The sequence below is a fragment of the Eucalyptus grandis genome, chromosome 11, assembly GCF_016545825.1.
Source record: "Eucalyptus grandis isolate ANBG69807.140 chromosome 11, ASM1654582v1, whole genome shotgun sequence".
In the NCBI taxonomy this organism is placed as follows: Eukaryota; Viridiplantae; Streptophyta; class Magnoliopsida; order Myrtales; family Myrtaceae; genus Eucalyptus; species Eucalyptus grandis.
In genome coordinates, this window is record NC_052622.1 from 27,556,442 (window position 1) to 27,576,031 (window position 19,590).

Below are 19,590 nucleotides of genomic sequence, written 5' to 3' on the forward strand. Positions count from 1 at the left end.
GAGATCATGATGGGATCGTCGGAAGTAGGGACTCACCGGGCATGAAAGAAATCATGACAAAGCGGGAAAAGATGGGAGTGGGAGCAAGATCTTGGCTGCGCATGGTAACATTTCTTGGCGGGGAACAATTTCTTTCGAAATAGTTCTTTTCTATTTCTATTATGGGGAACAATTTCTATGTAAAAACCCGTTTGGTAACTACACAAAATTTTACTCTAGAAATAGAAAAGAATAGAAATGCGTTTGGTAAAAAACAGTTTCTTTTTTATATTTATTTGTTTTTATTTTTGCCGGTAGACCGTCGCCACCGTCGGACGCCGCCGCCCGCGACTACCGCCATCGATTGCCGCCGCACGGCCCATCGGCCGCGGGAGGTGGCGGCCGATGGGTCGTGCGGCGGCGATCGGCGGCGGTAGTCGGCGGGCGGCGGTCGGCCGGCGGCGGCGGTGGTTGGTTGGCCTCCGGCGGCGGTGGTAGCAAATGGGTCGGCGGCGGTGGCGGCAGCTGTCGGCCGGCGGCGGCGGCGGCGGCGGTCGGTCGGTCGGCCTCCGTCGGCCGGCGGCGACGACGGTCGGTCGGCCTCGGCGGTGGCGGCGGCGGGCGGCGGCGGGCGGCGGGCGGTCAATGGTGATTAGCAAGAGAAGAATAAAAAAAAAAAAATCACTTATTTCTTAAACTTGTTCCCGGAACAAGAAGCAACTTTTTTATTTCTCATTTCTATTCCAAAACCATTCCGGGCTAACTTTTTGTTCCCGAGAACAAAAAACTAAGTCACAATTATCAAACAAGGTTTCTATTCTTTTTTGTTGTTAGGGAAGAGAAGAATAGAAATTCTTGGGCTGGGGAAGGTTACCATGCGCAGCCTTATTCTCTCCGCGTGAACTTCCGGGATCGGAGAAGCATTCAGGACGGGCTCTGTTTTCATTGAGTGATATGGTCTATTTTGGAAATAGTGGCGATTATCTTTATTTGACAAGTTAATATATTATTATGCAATGCATACTCAATTGACTTGGTATGTTTTCGTCGTTTGGAATGCGATACATCTTCTTGTTTCAATTTAGTCAATAATCTAAGGATGGAGTTCTGGTGCTTGCCGACAACCCTAAAAAAAAAAAAGGTGTAGGGTTTGCTTAGGGCCTAATTCCTTAAAAAAATTTCATCTTTAGATCGAATCTCAATTCTTTTTTTTTTATTAAAAAAAAATTGTCTTAAAAAACCCCTAAGTTTCATTCTATTCCCTAACCTGCCCACGCTTCAAGAAATTGCCACCGAATTTTTGAAAATAAACAAATATTGGAGGTTTATTATGTGTCTTTTATCGATACTTTCACCTTATATGGAATAATAATAACATCAGGATATTGATAATTTTTAAGAAATCGATAGTAATTTTTGGACATGTAGGTAGATTTGGGATTTAATTAAAAATTGGGGATTTTTAGGAAAAAAAAGAGAGAGTACGGGACAGAATTGAGATTAGACGTAAAATTCGGGGGTCGAGTAGGGAATTAGCTCTTGCCGGGGTTTTACTATAAGTACGGCTAGCAGTAGCATGGTCTAGGGTTCGAAACTCCTTGAAAGGAAATACAAAGCGCCTCTTCTTTTTCATCGCAGACGGAAGTTCGAAACCCGGCAATCTCACTTTCGCCGCGCGCGGTTCGCAAGCCGAAGAAGGGCCGCACCGCCGATCGCCATGGAAGCCGCCGGCGAGCGACGAGGAAGGAGAAAGCCGGCGGCGGCGGCGTCGGAGGCCGGGGGCACGGCGCGCGCCGTCGAGCTAGACGCGCCGCCGCTGTTGGAGTATCCCGGGAGCAGCACCGAAGTCCGCGTCTGGCCGTTGGACTGCTCCGTCGAGAATCACTTCAGAGCGGTGGACTCGGTCGCGGAGCTCTGCGGCGAGGCGGGCGTCGGCGCTCTGGACGACGGCGAGATTGCGAGGTTGTCTTCTTCGATCGCTTTCTCAAGGTGAGCGATTTGAAGTGATGGTGAGCTCAATCGGAGCTTATGTCGGCTCGTGCTTAGGCTTTTTCGCTTGCTTGAGCTCTGATCTTCATGTTCATCGCTGAATATAAGAAGACATTGTTACGCCCGTGATGTAATAGAATCTCCCAACTTTTCGGAGTTCTGTCGTTGCTGTAATTTGTAAATTCTTTGCTTGTGAAGCAAGAGTCGGTTTCTCATTTTACATGAGGCCTCTCTTTCGCTTCAGAGCGGTGGACTCGATTGCGGAGACTTGTGGCGAAGCGGGCGAGGGTGAGATTTTGAGGTTGTCTGCTTCAATCACTATTTCAAGCAATTTGAAATGATAGTGAGCTAAATTTGAGCTTATTTGGTTCGCACTCTGGTTTTTCGCTTGCTCGAGCTTTTTTCTTTCATCCTCATTCGCTAAATATTAAGAGCACATTAGTGCACTCATGCGTTATGAAGTCAAGTTTCTAAAGTTCTATCGGTGCTGTGTTCTGTAAATCCTTTTTACTTGTTAACGAAAAAGTTGGTTTTTCAATTTACCTCAAGACCTTTCTTCCTCTGTTTGTGATATGTGAGTGTAGCGATGCCACTGAGGAATGGAGGCACTTGAACTATGAACCCAAGGTTATCAAATTTGCTAAGGAAGTGCGGGGTTTGCAGGAACAGGATGCTGGCACTGAGGTAACCTTGCCACCATTCTCGTCTGCAACTGTTCCTCAGGTATTATGCTGTTGAAAGCTTGATTATGCACCTTTTTTATGCATTTTTTCACTTCCATGAGTCTTCATTTTCATGTCCCCTTCCCCATTAGTGCATGCATATTGGAACAGATCATATCATTATCTTGGGATCAGGACACTAGAATTGTCAAAATTATTTTACAACTTATAGTTTGGTATCACAACCTTACGGATGATTTCGTCTAACAAAAAAAGAAAAAAAGAAAAAAAAGAAGAGAATGTCAACAATGATCATTTTGGCTTCACAACTTTTTCAAAAGGTTCGTTTTAGTGTCTTCAAAGACTTAGCTTTGCTGGAGAATCCTAAGTTGTAATATATTGAAAATTAAATTATGCTTTGTGGCTTTTTAAATGATTAAAGCATTGGATGAAATTCTCAAATGGTCTATTTTAAAATGATTTGGAATTTTAAGTGATCCCTTGAAAAGTTTCGGAACTGATAGTATCCAACGGATGCTATCCATTAACTATAGACATAGAGCAACACAATCATCAGCGATTTCAAGCTATTTATTGACCATTCATTGTAGCACAAAGGCTTCCTTTATGAATAACCCAGATGATATAATATTTCAACCAAAGAACATCATTTCTAAGATGAAAGGAACTCTAGCTCTTAACTACATTGTTGAGGGCATAAACTTACCCCCAAATTAAGGAATTTGGACTAGATTGATTAGAAAATATAACCCTAGGACTAGCATTAATTTCACTTAAATCCTAATTTGTTGCTCAATCTCAATTTCCCGCTAAAATTCGTGCTGTCAAGCAAGAGCAAGAGGAGACGGAGTTGGGTTCCCATTCAAAAGAGCAAATTACTTCTGTTATGGATTGAGATCTCCAACAAGAGTAAAAGTCAGGATAAGTTGTTGATTATGATCACAACATGTAGGTTATAGCTGTAGGAATGGTTGAGTGAGAGGGGCTATTAGTATTGGTTATAGGGACTTGGACAATGGCCGAGCACTAGATTTGTCTACAAATGAGAGGGGTGAAGTTGGCAGTTGGGGTTGTTTGAACCAATTTTGTTCACCATAATTGGAGTCCCTTTTTTTGTTGTTTTACAAAGCCTCTTAGTTTTCTAATTTTAATAGGGAGAGAAAATCAATCAAATTGTAGAATAATGTTTAGAGAGCTTCTTTAATGTTTTCATGTATCATGATTCTGATGGAAGTGGACTTCTCATCTTTGGTCCACAGACATACAGTAGTTGGTGAACAGCTTTAGCGCCTCTCTTTGCTCTACTTCCTGATCATACAAGTCCAACAGTTGTATCGTTTCCTATTACAACTTTTCAACCAATTTAGTCTCAATTCTTGAATTTGGGACAAGTCTATGTCCTCAATGACTTTGCTCGGTATATATTTGTTGGGCTCGGTTTCTTTTGTGCTAGAAATGCTATTTTTTGTTCAAATGTAATGTGATGATGGTTAATTGTTGGAATGAAGCTTTTTTGCAGTTGCTGTTCAATTGATAGTTTGAAGTTGCTAGTGTTTGTGGTGTTGAATGTTTAATGGTTAATTGTTAGAATGAAGCTTTTGTGCAGTTGTTCAATTGATAGTTTGAAGCTACTGATGTTTGCGGTGTTGTGTGTTTCTAATATGGACACTAGAAGTTTCAAAACTTCTTAAATGTTTGCTTAAGTTCGATAACTTTTTGAGGTAGATCATTTGAGTGTCTCTTTTGATGTTTAACTATTAGAAAAGTCAGATTTGACAATCCTATTCTTTAAATATTGTCACGTAGGATTCTCTGGACTAAGTTCCTGGATGCTCAAATGAAATTTTTAAAAGAAAGTCTGCAACCAAAATGGTCGTTCCTAAGGTTTTGTTACCAAACTGTATAAAACTAAAATAGTTTTGGTACTTCTAGTGGCTAATCCTCATTAAATGCTTACAATCATTTCTTACTGATGGTGTGAACTGTAAACCTTATGCAGGATAATGGACCCCACGCAAATTGCAACAGGTGTTTCTATCGCATTTAAGCTTAAAAATATGGTATTCACACAGTTTGTGGAATTTTACAAATATTCACTGTTTCAATCATATTCATACTTGATATTGAACATGCTTTGCACCAGACTTTTTGGTGCTTAAAGTAGGAGGATTATGTTCTGATTGTTGGTTTGGAAGCTTCACAATGTATGATAGATGTTACCAACCTCAAAGACCTTATTTTCAAATCAATTTCTTCAAATTGCACCACTTGCGTTTAAGAACTACAGTCAGGCTGTCAGCATCTCATGTTCATTGTGCTACTTATACACATTATAATCATAAAATCCCTTACTGTATTGCTTTTATTTATCCTGTATTGATCTCTTCGTTTTAAGATATAAGCTGGCTCAATTAACTATGGGATCATGAGATGGTTATCAACTTATTTCTGTCCACGAGATTCTAGGGGATCTTAAAATAGGCAGCATGTGTGACTAGCAATCTCTGTAGGGATTTTATCTTAAAAGTATTGCGATGGAAGCCAAATGGCAAGTAGCTCAATGTCCCAACAAATTAAGTTCATATCCTGGGGTTAAGGTACCTGAAGCCTAAGGCCTGGTGTGGGGGCTGATAATGCTGGATCAGTGACTTTATTATTTCCATCTCTCCTGTAACAGTTTTCTCTCCTCTTTTTTCCCCTTATTTTTGACATAATGGTAGCACTTTTTGAGGGGTTTAACTTGGTGTTGTGGAATATTTATATCAGCAGTTCTTTCTCCCAAAAGTTTAAGCTACTAGCAAAGTGATCCATACTTTCTATTAAGCATATCTGTACACTTCTTTCCAATGTTTTTGCACATCAAACTCAAGATCTACATCAGAACTGCATCAAATAGGATGTGACCAAATTTTTTTTTTCTAAGAGTAGAAGCAGGGATTCTGGTATTCGAAAGCTTGACCTAATAAAACCACTTCTTGCTATTCTGAATTAACTTTGTTTAAATCTTAAATAATGCTCAAACTTAAACTTTGTTTGGTGGAGAACTCAAAGGATTTTGCAAGTTTGCCAATCTTCTCATCTAACTAATATGGGCAACAAGCTACCATGCTTTCACACTCAATTGTTATGACGGCTTAATTGATGGACAGCTAAGCTCTATTGACGAAAGGCTAAAATTTGCTCTCGCCTTCAAAGCCTTGCATTATATATTTGGCTGCTTGGTAGTGCCATAGATAGGTCCCTTTGTTGGTAACTGGGTATGGGCCTGCTTATCTAAATGCTTTAGTTGGTAACTGGTACACATAACTTACTATTCTAGTACGTCAAAGTAAGGCTAATGTATAGTCAAATACACGCGATCATCGTCTTGCACTTTCTAATGTGCCATTGATGATGTTGTCCATAGACGCTGCTATATTTTCAGATTTAGATATATTCTGAACTACTTTTGAAACTCATGTTGCCTTCTGCCTGTGTGATAAACACACGTGCATCATGCTTCAATGTCTCCTTTTCTTTATGTTACATAAGGATGACATCTCCATCTATCTATCTCCGTATTATTTCGCAGCAAGGATTTTGTCATATATGTTGGAGGTTCAATTTGGGCTCTGGATTGGTGTCCCAGAGTTTGCCACAGACCTGAATATCAGACTAAAAATGAGGTACCTTTCTCCCTCTGGTGAAGCATTATGGTGGGCAATTTATTTTCTCCACTTCTGTTTCAGAAAATTGCAGTAGATTACTTTGAGAAGTTTATGGTAGACAGCGTGAATGTTCTGGCAAATGTCTTGTCGGAATAAATTGGCAAAAAGCTTAATGCTCTTATCAGTGTGCAGGATATCCTATAATGTCTTTCTTTAATTTTGATATTGGCTCCTCTATTCCTTCGAGTTTGGGATATAGAACATTCTATTCTAGATGGTAAATGAAATTCCTTCTTCTCTGGATGATGGACTGGTCGGTCATCTTATTTCTTAGATTGGTCCAGTGATTTCCTTTCTTCTTTTCCCCTCCCTTTTGGTGTAATAGTTGGATTGAACCCTTTAATTATGCAAATCTTAGCCCTATGAAGTAGCTTATTTCTCTGTCTGCATTAAATTAAGCACTTCGTAGATTGAATGAATGTTGAAGCGGATGCCCTGTCATTGCTGTTAGTACTACCTATTTTCATGGTCACTTTTTGACCTTATTAGGATGAAAGCATTTTGTGCGGTATGGCTACTTACAATGTCAAGATAAGATGTTTGAGCTTTTGAGGAATGAGCAGAATTAGCTTCTATTAATCTTGTTTTGGTATGACTAACATTAATTAATCCACTTGCCATGGCCCTGTTTGTGTCAACTCTCTGCAATCTCCGATGCTTATGCTGATTTGGCTAGGCATAGGAAAATGTGAGACTAGTTTTACATGTCCCTTGCATGATTGATTTTTAAAGATCATCTTGCTTTCTCAGTTCATAGCTGTTGCTGCTCATCCTCGGGGATCTTCTCAGCACAAATTGGGTGCCCCACTTACTGGCAGAGGTGTCATTCAAATATGGTCTCTTCTTAACATAAGTGGAGATGGGGAAGAGGCATCTTTAGTGGACAAGCCTAGACAAAGGCGTGCAAATTCACAATCCCTAAAAGAGAAATCATCTCAGCCTCCAAGACCTAGGGGAAGACCTAGAAAGAAGCCCTTAGAAAGACCTTCTGATGACTCGAATTGCAACAGTCAATTCGGTCAGCCTCTGGCTGGTGACTTTCCGGAGAAGACACCGGTATCATATACTTTAGATGGGGTTTCTGGGGTTCTCAGTGCACAAATTGCAGGGAAAGATTCTGGCCGAAAAAGAAGAAGTAGCGAAGCAGCAGCATCCCCAAATACTGGTAGAAGGTTAGATAATGTCGGTGGTGTGGAAAGCTGTCATGTCAATGAACATGTGTCAATAATGACGGAAAATGAGGAAAGATTCTTGCCCTGCATAAATCAGCAAGGTCAATCTGGCTTTAGAGCGTGTTCTGCAGGAAATAATGCTGTTGGAAGTTATAGCAGATCGAGTTCTGGTACTTTAATATCGGAGGATGTTGCCGCACCAAGGTTGGTGTTTTGCTTTTCTCACAATGGAAAAGTTGCGTGGGATGTGAAATGGCGGCCATTTGATATGCATGAAACCAAATGCACACATCTGATGGGCTATCTAGCCGTTGTGCTGGGGAATGGGTCTATAGAAGTGTAAGAGCTGTACATCTAGATTTATCCTTCTTTCATATACATTTGTGTGTCCTTTAACTATAGTGTTTTACTTCATGTGAATAACCATGTGCCCTCTCCATTAAGGTGAAATCTAAGCTAATATCAGTGGAAAAATCACAAATGATCTAATTACTTTGATGGTAACTCATTTTGTCTTAAAAAAAAAAAAAAACTGCTGGATAATGTTCTTTGTTGTCTTTACTTTCTTGCATAAGTCTGCAGTGTTTTTTAAAGTGTTTTGTGAGAGCATGACACGATTTTGTTGACATGTGATTTAGACCCTGTTGCACAGATGAACTCTAGCTACAAGAGACTTGCTTTAACAAATTCCATGCTGAAATTGGGACACTATGGTTTTTCTGTCTTTCCTAAATAATAAATATCTTGGGATAATCCTTTTTACAAGTTTTTCTATGATACTATTTGCCCTATTTAATTCGAACCATCTTTTTTTGGATTGAGCTTTGTTTGAAAAGGAAGAATATATGTGGTATGGCATAGGTTATATTCCCTCACAGAAAGGGAAGAACTGCACCTTTGTGGATGTTCAACGAGTGAGAGGAAATTATAGTTGTACCTTCAATTAATCTCACAATCTTGCTGTTTAATTAGATTGTATCTCACCATGTACCAGCTTTTGTATTGTGTCTTAGATAATCTATGTTAATAAGTGGCAGAAAAGAAGCTTTTACATATTGAAACGGGGAGCTTTCTGCATCTAGTTATAATAATTCTATGTTTCAAGTGCAGGTGGGAGGTTCCATTGCCTCAAACGGTGAAAGTTATTTATTCTTCTACTCAGAGGGAGGATACTGATCCTCGCTTTATAAAACTGGAGCCAGTATTTAGATGCTCGACACTTAAATCTGGTGGCATACAGAGGTAAAATATATGTCGATTGTAAAGCATTAGCGGATTAATTTCCCAATTGCTAAATGACAATTTGAAGTGAAGATTTTGATTATTATTGAATGATTTGGTTGGATTGCTACAAGAGTGAGGGGGCAGATGATTCCTTTCATCTGCCCCCTTGTAGTTTATTATGGTAGTTCTCATGATTTGAATATTTTGGTTTTTGCTTTACCCTGTTTCTTGTTGCCGTTGGCATGTAGTTGGTTGATATATGGACTGAAGTGTCGTGTATAAATTATTGTTGTTACCCTATGATTTTCGTAAACTTCTGATTTTCTTTTGTTATAGCACTTCCATTCAGCCTGCAGCCTATATATAGTTAAGTTTGCATTCGTGGCATGATGTAGGGATGTTATGTGATACAGTGACTCAAGCCTTGTGCAGATTGTGCTTTGATTAGATGAGGCAGAAAGTATCATAATGTAGTTTTGTCTCTTTGAAAGAATTATGTTAAGAGAGCTTATATATTATTCATACTAGAGTTAGATGTCCAAGGATTAGATGGGTTCAGGCATGGTGTTCATGTTTCCATCATTCATGTGCGAATTGTATGCTTTTCTATGTCCTGTTTTCTGTTTCAAGATCTCACTAGTGGGGTGAGATGGGGACAGTTACATCACAAATCCAAAACTCCATGATCTCAAATCTTTATAAGGCTAAAAGAGAGCAGAAAGACAAATCTGGCGAGAATATGATGTCTTGGTCCTTGGGTCATTTGTACTACTCTAAGATAGAGCAGCCTCTTTGGGCCAAATCTACTGAGAGGATCCTGTAGTTCACCTATTTTCTTTTCAACTATCTGGATCAATCATGATTCGGCTATCACTTAATCATGTTACTTGACTCTAAAGGCAGTTGCTGGCTTGAAACCTTGAACTTTTGCAGAACCCTATACTTCTAATAGAACCTCTGCACCAGTTTTATGTTTTTCTTTTCTTAAAAGTGGTTGGTTAAGTGGTAGCTCTAAAAGTGAATCTTGTTCAATTCTTTGCACAGCATCCCGCTGTCTGTGGAATGGTCGACTTCTCACCCACATGAATATTTGCTTGTTGGGTGCCATGATGGAACGGTATGCCTACTAATGTCATTATATAATGAATCTGTTTCTTTTCAGGCTATAGTTTGAATTCCTGTATGAAAGTCTAACTTAATATCTTCCTGGTGTAGCAAGTACTTGAATTCATTTGACTCAATGTTTATTCTTTTTCTTCTTGTAAAATAACTTAAATGAATGAACATTTCACCATTAGGCAAAATCTTCCATTTTCTTTCCTATTGATATGTATTCACATAACCATAAGAATAATGCCAGTCATTTTGATTTGGTAGGACAATTTTTTATGTACTTAGGAGTTCCTACGTCAGTATAGGTAATGAACACAATTTTTAAATTTTAGGAATATAGAAGCACAGAAGGATGATATTTTGTGTATTCTCTACTCAATTAGGAATATAGAACATAGAAGGATAATATTTTTGTGTATTCTCTTCTCCATTTAAGTATGTTCATTCCTTTTCAAAAGTGTCCAGAATCCTAGGAATGTTATGGCTTTAAGAGTTCCTAGCTTTTGAGCATGTGTAGGGAATATGGACATAAATTCATGTATGATTTTTATTATCAAAGAGGAGATTACTTATGTAACTATGGTAATGCTATTGTTTTATCTTCTTCCCCAGCTGTCTCTTTTGTCATCATAACTGTGAGTTCTGCAATTTGTTGCACCACCTCAACGGTTCATTTTTCTCCTTTTGCAAAATGATTCTGTACGCTAGTATGAAATGTCCAGACAAATATGAATCTTGATTTAATCCCTTGGTTTGCCAAAGATCTTTCATTTATTTTATGGTTCAGGAGAAAGTGTTTGCTACTTGAATTGCTTGGCCTACCAGTGGGCCTTGTAGACCAAGCTTTGGCATAGAAACTATCCATCCTTGAGGGAATATTTTGCTCAAGGGGGCCTGCAGGGCTTTCTTCTGTTTTCTCTCATCTGCCTGGCCTGTGCTTCTGTCCCATTGTACCGATTCTGAGGCCAAAGTGCCGCCATTTATCCAACATTTAGAACTCTCATGATGCAACTTGAAGTGGCACATGGCTTGCAACAAGGAGGTTTACATCCTTAAAAAAGAAGCCATTTCTAACTCATGTCTCTGGATTATTTGGATTAAATCACCACTTGTTTCTTTGATTGAGCTGCTCATCTTTATCTCAGTGCCTTTCTAGTTTATATTTTTTTATTGAACACCAAACTTGTGACATTCAGGTAGCTTTGTGGAAATTCTTTGCAAGTAATTCATCCAAAGGTAGTTGGCAATTTGTCTGTCGGTTCCCTTCTAATTGTCAAACTTTTTGGTTCATTGGCACTTGCATTAATCAAATTTATGCTCTTGAATTGCAGATACAAGGCCTTTGCTTCATTTCACTGCAGATACAGTTCCTGTCAGAGCAGTTGCTTGGGCCCCTTTTGGAAGGTGACTTTTACTTCAGTTGTATGTTTTTTGTTCCTTTCGGATTGTCAGTATGTAAATGTTAGGTTGTCTTTTATTTGCTGCATAAAATTGTTGAACTTCAATAATTAAAACTTTAGTACTTCTGTAAGCAATGAAAAAAGGGCTTAAAAGAGCGAACTTTTGAATAAGGCTATGTCTCATATTATTAGAGTTGTCCCACAAAGAAAAGGCAAAAACAAAAGCAACAAGAAGCCAGACCATCTTTCTGCTGATGTAATTCCCTAGCTGGAAAGGAAACAAGGCAGACCATCTTTCTGCTGATGTAATTCCCTAGTTGGAAAGGTAACAAGGCAGAAAATTTTAGATTTAGTTTTGATTATTATTGATCCTGAGAGGGTCAATCAGGCAGTGCATGGAGGATGCAACCCAGGCACATAAAGAATGACAGAATGTTCAAGAACGTCTATTGACTCATCCATATGGTGTGTTCATCTTGCCCAGCTGCCAGGTAATTATGGACCAATCAAAACATAGTCAGAAGGATAAGAAGGCACCACGGTTGCCTTGTTTTTACAGAATTGGTAATCATGCGTCCAGCTCTCTGGAGACAGTGTGCCAAAGCCACAGTTATCCCTATTCTTGCAGCTGCCAAGTCCTTTGTTGTACAATTTTGGTGCAACATAAACGATTCATTAAGAAAAGAGAAGGCCATTCTAGTTGGAGATTATCTCCTATACTGATCCCTATTGTTACAACTGGAAAGTCACTATTTTGCGGTGTGTTGATGACTATTTGAGAAAAGAGAGCCATTCTAGTTGGAAGTTATAGGTCCTCCAAAATGTTATCCTAGTTGGGCTCACTTCCCATTTCATTAGCCATTTTAGCTGGAGCTTAGGTCCTGGCTCTGTCTAGGTTGGTTTCACCTCTCCTTTTTTCTACTTTTAAACATTTTGTCAAATGACAATATTTTTATGTGTCCATTTGTCTGCAAAGTCCATTTAGGGTGATCTGATCTGGGAAATAGAGCTTCAGATCATCTTAACTAAAGCACATCATAGTGTTGGGTCTATTGTTAATGATAAAATGAGCCAACACTGGTATATCGATGGACTGGTTTGAGTACAACTTTTGCTTTTTAGCCTTACAATATCATATATTTTTGGGGAATAAAGACATCCCAATTCCATTTTAATGTACAATTTCTTCATTTTATGAATGTTGATAAATTTAAATGGCGGTTCTCCTATTAGAATAGGTATAAATTACTGCATTTTATGATTTATTTTCATTATGATTGTGAAGACTACTTAGTTTGACCTTGCTTTGTCATATTTTAAATTTTTAATAAACATATGTATTTTAAGTAATTCTTTTATTGGAATTTAAACATTTTGCAGTGATCCCGAGAGTGTAAATGTCATAGTCACTGCTGGACATGGAGGCATTAAGTTCTGGGACATGCGGTATGTTTGGTAATTTATTGTCGACTTCTTTATGATCCATGTTAAGAGATTATCTGTGTCTTAATACAATTTCTAGAATGGCCACTTTTCTGATAAATATGTACTTGCACGAGAACATTAGGATTTATGTTGAGTTCTGATTATGCTTCAAAATGGATTGATGCCTACGCTAGAACTGTTTGTGTCTGTAGAGTAGGCTAAAGACTTAACTACAACCAATCCAACTTATATAAACTCTTCTGATATTAAGCACATGGAGCTAATGAATACATCTCTTAATACTCTCTCATCACAGGAGATTGGCCATTATTGTTCAAACCTGTCTAATAACTAAGCTTGCTAGTCTGTAGAAATAAAACTTCATTCTTATTTGATCGATCAGAAATGATACTTCTTGCAAAACACACTACGACAGACGGACAAAATCCATTTGCTCATGGCTTTCATAGAGTTGCAAAAGTATATGATGGGCTCTTAGAAAGAGTGTTAGATGGTTTTGAGTTGGAGAATGTGGCACATGTTTATTGTATATAAAGCTAGTAGTGATGTGCATATGCAGTAGTGAAAATTAACCATCGACGATAGGTTACATACCGTTAAAAAAAAAGTCGTCGTGTCGTTGTTCTGATCAGGGGTGAGGTCATTGAGAAGTAATTGGGTGACATTTCATGGGGTATCCTTTTCCAATTGTATACTGCTAGTAGATGAAGATGGGGCATGGATACATGTTGCTTGAATTTTGGAGGGAAGTTTCAGAATCTAGGATGAATGCAAGAAAAAGCATTTTATATGATGATACACCTTGTGGTAGTGATGACTGAGTATGACCGACCAATAACTATTGCCTGCATGCTATGAATCTTACTCTACTTGGTGTCATGTGTGTGCATCTTATTTTTGATTGGTTGGTTACAACACGTCTTTGCAATGCGTGTCCTCATATGAAAATACCAAATACAGTATTTTGATTATTTGTAAGGGAAGGAAGAGGTTCATATGAAACTGGGGTTGAGATTTGGAGTGAAATAAGTAATTATCTTGGATCAACTGTCTTGATGGAACTACCGTCAAGAAAAAGAAAATCGCAATGGAAGTAACATAGACATAATCCAAGGAAAATGGATGAAGTAGAGAAGTGTATCTAGTATTTTGTGCAATCAAGGGATGCCACTTAAGGGATAGATCAGACCTAAAAAGACATTATTAGAAGTTTAAGGAAATAAATGGACTACTTGGATCCTTCAGAAGTCTTGCTACGAAAACAGAATGAAATAACTTAAGGATTGAATTAGCCAATCTCACACACTGGGAAAAGGTTTGTTGTTGTTTTTTTTGTTGTAGTATTATTAAGGTGGTGGTGGTGGTTGTTGTTGTGATATTGTTATTGGATTTAGAGAGGTTTTTGTAGTTTTGTTTTTTCATTTTCAAGAACTATTAGTATGCATTCGTGTCTGAAGCTTTGTGTGTGGTAGGAAAAAGTTTACACCTTATTTTTCTAGTCAGTCAAACTGAACTGGCAAGGCAGGTATACTGGAGGCATGACAACAGCCAATTGAATGCCTAAATATTCAATCAAGTTCTCACTCTAATGCCTAATATGCTAATTCTTTTTTGTCCAGTACCTAATATGCTAATTCAAGCATACTGTTTTTACCAGATTTTAATATTGAGGCCAAGGTTCGGATTTTGGTTGTAGTAAACATGAATAAACTGGGCTTGCAACGAAAAAGATAGATTGGAGCCTGTTTGGAGATCCTTAGGATTTTGTTTGTGAATTTCAGTTAAGAAGTGACTTTTAACTTGCCTTACCTATGATTCTTAAATTACAAGGTGGAAGGAGTAATGTGAAATTTTCACACTTGTGGCTTTTCTGCATATATGCAAAATTTTGTTGTAAGCCTACTCTTCACACTTTATTGGGCAACTTTGGGATCACTTGCTCATTTATTTTCAATTGCACCAAAATTGAATGACAATACAATGGAGGTTGCTTTTTCATACTTCTAGTCTTGGCTTCTGCCAGTGGGCTTTTGACTGGTTTTGGACATTAAAATAAATCATGAGGGCTGACAAACCAGCTGCAGAAGTCTGGGCCAAAAAGCACCTTGACGATTAGTCTTATTGCAGGTGTTCTTGTGGTTCTGCTATGGTTATTGGTTATAGTATATCTGTTCGTTCATATTTTTTAGTGACAGTAGATTATGTTGCATGGTATACTTGATAAGTTACTCCTGGTTGTTGGCAGTGATCCATTTCATCCCTTGTGGCACATTCATTCTGCACCCAAGAATATCCTTAGCATTGATTGGCTGCCAGATCCTAGGTATCCTTGTTACCGCACATGCTAGAGCATGTCTTGTAGCCTTGACATTTTCTGTTGCAAGTGCTGAAGTATCAACCTTCTTTCTTTTTCAGATGTGTTCTTTTATCATTTGATGATGGAACAGTGAGATTGCTTAGCTTGTCAAGGTCTGCATATGATGGTCCTGTCACTGGAAAACCTCTCAGTAGCACGAAACAAAGGTTGCATACATTGTACTGTTCATCTTTTGCCATCTGGAGTGTTCACGTCTCAAGACATACTGGTATGCTTCTTATTTTTGTTTGGATGTTTAAAGTTAATTCTATATTGCACTTAAAATTTTTCTGTTGGAAGCACCTCTATAATTGCACCTCTGTTAATATTGTTTGTCTTTATATATTGTCCTAAAAAGATTGATTGAATTTATTGTCTCAGCTCTATCATTACTCCCTAAACAAGAACAGTTCACTGCAAGCTTAAATTTTATGTTACTAGTATCTTCTTCTAGTGATCTTACCCACTTAGATTAACTAACCAATTCCTGGAATTTAATTTGAATAATCAGGGATGGTTGCCTATAGTGGTGCTGATGGAAACGTTTGCCAATTCCAGGTCAGCTTGAATCTCCTCTGCAAAGTCCTATTTAATGTTTTCTTAGCGAAATGTTCTGTTTAGATAGACGTTCCTGAAATCCTCCATCCTTGTTCTCTCATCATGTCTGATTATGGGATTTGAGGTGTCATGTTCAAGGCTTGTAGCGCACATTTGAACCTCATGGGCATCCTGTGTCACAATCGGGACTTATGGGTCAACTGACTGTTTGCTGTGTGACACAAAGGAAGATTAAAGGAAAGCATGGCAAGATCCAAAACCAACAAAAGTAAACAAAAAAACAAGTGATTCATATGGCATATATGTATGATCCAAGTAATCTACTTGTATCGAATTATGTCTCCTGTCTTTTCAATGATATATGAGAATTAGTGATCACAAATTAAATTTGCAAGTGCTGCAAGGTTGAGCAAGTTTTACAAGCTTTTGACTGCGACACAGGATGCCCACATCACCTGTTTTAACATTTTGTAATATAAAAGTCTATATGTGACAGTTCAGCAAAACTGCACTCTGATTGTATTCACTGTGATCAGCTCACCTCCAAGGCAGTGGACAAGGATCCATCACGACATCGAGCCCCACATTTCCTGTGTGTGTCTGTTGCAGAGGAGGGATCGGCCATTGTACTTAACATGTCGCCATCAGATACTCCTGTCACACTAGGAAAACAACTTAAGGGGACCCCAAGTTCAACGCATGAAATGCTATCTGCATCTCCTGAGGTGGAAGAAGCCATGGAAAACGAGGAGGAAGGACCAACTCCTGATGACCAAATACTAGGTATATGGCTGACCCTAGTAATATCTCGTGAATCTTTTATTGGAGAACTTGCACTTAAATAATATTCAGGAGTTACTTACCTTTTACCCAAAAAAAATTATATATATATATATTCAGGAGTCTTTCAAGTTTCAGTCTTTTTTTCTTCTTTGTCTGTGGCAGCACTGTGCTATGGTGATGATCCAAGTGTGGAAACGGGCTGGGAGGAGACATTGGCATCTTTCAAGAGCAAAAAGAACCAATCCTCTGGGAAGCTTAATAAGAAAAGGCCGCGGGTTGAGATCCAAAGGGCCAAAGAGCCAGAGACAGTTCCTGAGGGAGCAGAAAATGCGGTTACTTCGACAGAATTTGAGACTTTTCCTCCTAAGATTGTGGCGATGCACAGGGTGAGATGGAACATGAATAAAGGCAGTGAGAAATGGTTATGCTCTGGTGGTGCTGCTGGAATATTGAGGTGTCAACAGATAAATACGTTGAGTACAGATCGTAAATCAAAATGGAAATGAGGAAACAGAGATTTTCACCAGTCTGGTAATTTGAGGCTTCATATTCAGTTTTTGGTGCCGATGCAAATACGTGATATAGCGTTTCCCTCTTTGGGTCAGTAAATATGCATCAAAGCTTATCTTGGAGGTTTCTTGAAGATTATAGTTAAGCTTGCCCGTTGTCGGCATGGAACAACACTTGCTACAGTGGAAGATTTCTTATTGTATCTCATTGATTTTCAGAAAGGCTATGACCGTCGGTTGTAAATGGGTCTATATAAGACTAAGAGGATGCGTCTGGCAATGTCGAGAGATACAGAGCCCAACTTAGCTCATTGTGACTCAGGTTACGACAGGCAAGATAATTTTTTTAAGTCACTTGCCAATACATATTCAGGTATGCTACATGAAACAAGATGAAGGGATTGGAAGAAGTCTCTTATATCATTGGCATAAAGATTCATAGAGATAGATCTCAAAGATCATTAGGAATATCTCGATCATTAGGAATATCTCGAAAGGGTCTCCATTCAATGTAGGATTCTTATCCTAAGTTACTGGAATTTTGATCGGTTATAAAGTAGGATCATGTGGAGCATATGGAAATTGTTATTTCATCAAGTATTTGCCGTACATTTTTTTATCGTGGGGACGTTATGTCGATGTTCTCGGAACTAAATATTACTACACCAACGTTTATTTGCCTGAGTTCATTTCCCAACTTTTCTATGAAATTACTTGCTTTGTTTCATTCAAGTCATTCAATGTACCTAGATATGGATCTACTAACTCTTTAGATGAATGTTGACAAATTATTAAGAATAGTTGGTAAATTAGGAAAAAAAAAAAAAGTGAACTTCGGTAATTTCGTATAAGAATTAATAACTCAACACGTTAGTAACTCAAGAATTCTTAGAATTGTTGGTAAATGACAAACGGCGGATAGGTTAAGCGAATTGCTAGCCAACTTGATGTTACCGACAAGATTTGACAGTCACCAATGCTTATACGAATTTACTGTCAATGCAAATGATTCTGATTTTTAAACCACGGAACACAAGAATTGTCCTGCATTTTATCAGCACAGATTTGCTGTGCTGATTGAAAGATACATCATATATGCTTGGCTGATGTCGCAGTTTACAAATTCCGAAGACACCGAAAAGTAGAGATTTTGAGAGGGCAAAAAAAAGAAAAAAAGATTAATAATACAAAAATCTCAACCTCAAACTTGTATATTTATCACAAATTTATTCTAAATTAATTTTTTTGATAAAAAATCCGAAATTAGTACATTCATAACAAATCTATCTTATGTTAAATTGGATTAGTACCATGAAAACAACATATATGATAAACAGAAGGCAAAACCCTAAACTAGTACTTTCTTTAATTGTTTTTTTTTTTTTTGGTAAAGGTAAGAAGTGTAATAGATTTTGCACAAAATTACAAGGGGGGATGCCTGGCACCAACAAAACGATCACTCACAGAGACAAGGAAGAGTGAGGGGGTGCCAAGGGATCCAACGGACAACAAACAAAACCCTAAACAAGAAAGACTAAGCTAAAACCAAAACCCTCCATCAAAGAAAGATAGAAGGACTCAAGTCCCGGCTACATTTGCGATCTTCTGTTCTTGGGGTATCTATCACATGCTTAAAGGTCGATGCCTTATCCTTGATTGCCTTCTGGAGATGCATCTTCATCACCGGGAGGAATAAAGTCTGGTTTCTGAAAATAATATTGTTGCGCTCCTTCCAAATGATATAGCAAAGGGCTCCAAAGCTAAACCTAGCCAAAGAGTTATAAAAGCTCTTATCCGAGAAGTGCTTCATCGCCTAAACCAGTTCTCTCGCCAGATTTGTTACGCCACAAAATATTAAACTTAGCAGCCCAGAAGGATGCGAGATTACCCGGAGTTTGGCACGCGAAGAAGAGGTGGTTCACCGAATCAGGCCTACGGGAGCAAAAGGGACAGAGAGCTGTTGGAATCCTGGCGTAGGAGAGGAGCAGGACCTGTGTTGGCAGTCTATTACGAGTAATAAGCCAGAGATGGGTTTGGTACCTCGGCGGTATGGAGGAGCTCCACACGAACGAGGACCGGGGCAAAGCATCACCTTTCGGCCTCAATAATTCCCGGGCGAAGGCGGTTGAGAAACGGCCCGAGGGGTGCCGAATCCACCGAAACGATCCGCTTGCTGGTTAAATTCAGGGATGGGATCCCACCAATTGGCCATAATATTAATGACATACCAGCCTAAAGGCGTGGAGAGAGCATCGGCAACGAGGCATCTCTAGGGATGCCGTAACGGTAGATCTCCCGGTTAGAGAATAGGCGGTTGAGAGGGCCATTAAGATGCCACGGATCAAACGAAAATGACACAGACCTGCCATTGCCAATCCTCCATCTAAAATGCTGCTGATAAATACTACGAAGGCGGAGGAGCTTTTTCCAAGCCCAAGAACTAATAGTCGGAATAGGAGTTACCCAGAAATTTTTTCCGATTTAAGAAAGTGGAGTGAACCCATTTACACCATAGAGATTCTTTATTAGAAAAGAGCTTCCAAATGTGCTTAAGCATCAAGGCAACATTGTTTTCCTTTAAGGAACAAATACCAAGCCCTCCCTCCTCTCTAGGGAGGCAAACATCGCACCAGGCTACTTTGGCCCCGCCCGGGACCCAACATCGGCCCCT

The 19,590-nt window shown here is 38.9% G+C and overlaps 1 protein-coding gene across 3 annotated transcripts; it reads left to right on the forward strand.

Annotated features, from left to right (window-relative positions):
• The first annotated feature begins 1,584 nt into the window (after nt 1-1,584).
• LOC104425637 (general transcription factor 3C polypeptide 2) lies at nt 1,585-17,629 on the forward strand. Of its 3 annotated transcripts, none has more exons than XM_010038374.3 (15): nt 1,585-1,968; nt 2,553-2,691; nt 4,651-4,679; nt 6,223-6,316; nt 7,109-7,869; nt 8,641-8,772; nt 9,799-9,871; nt 11,064-11,103; nt 11,199-11,271; nt 12,648-12,713; nt 14,959-15,036; nt 15,129-15,298; nt 15,581-15,627; nt 16,164-16,410; nt 16,573-17,629. In XM_010038374.3, the coding sequence occupies exons 1-15, from the start codon at nt 1,697-1,699 to the stop codon at nt 16,914-16,916; spliced, it is 2,565 nt and encodes an 854-aa protein (XP_010036676.2). In that variant the 5' UTR covers nt 1,585-1,696; the 3' UTR covers nt 16,917-17,629. The 3 variants fall into 3 exon arrangements, with proteins under 3 accessions (XP_010036676.2, XP_039160769.1, XP_039160768.1); XM_039304835.1 differs by having other exon boundaries at nt 7,109-7,734; XM_039304834.1 differs by lacking the exon at nt 14,959-15,036.
• The last annotated feature ends 1,961 nt before the right edge of the window (nt 17,630-19,590 follow it).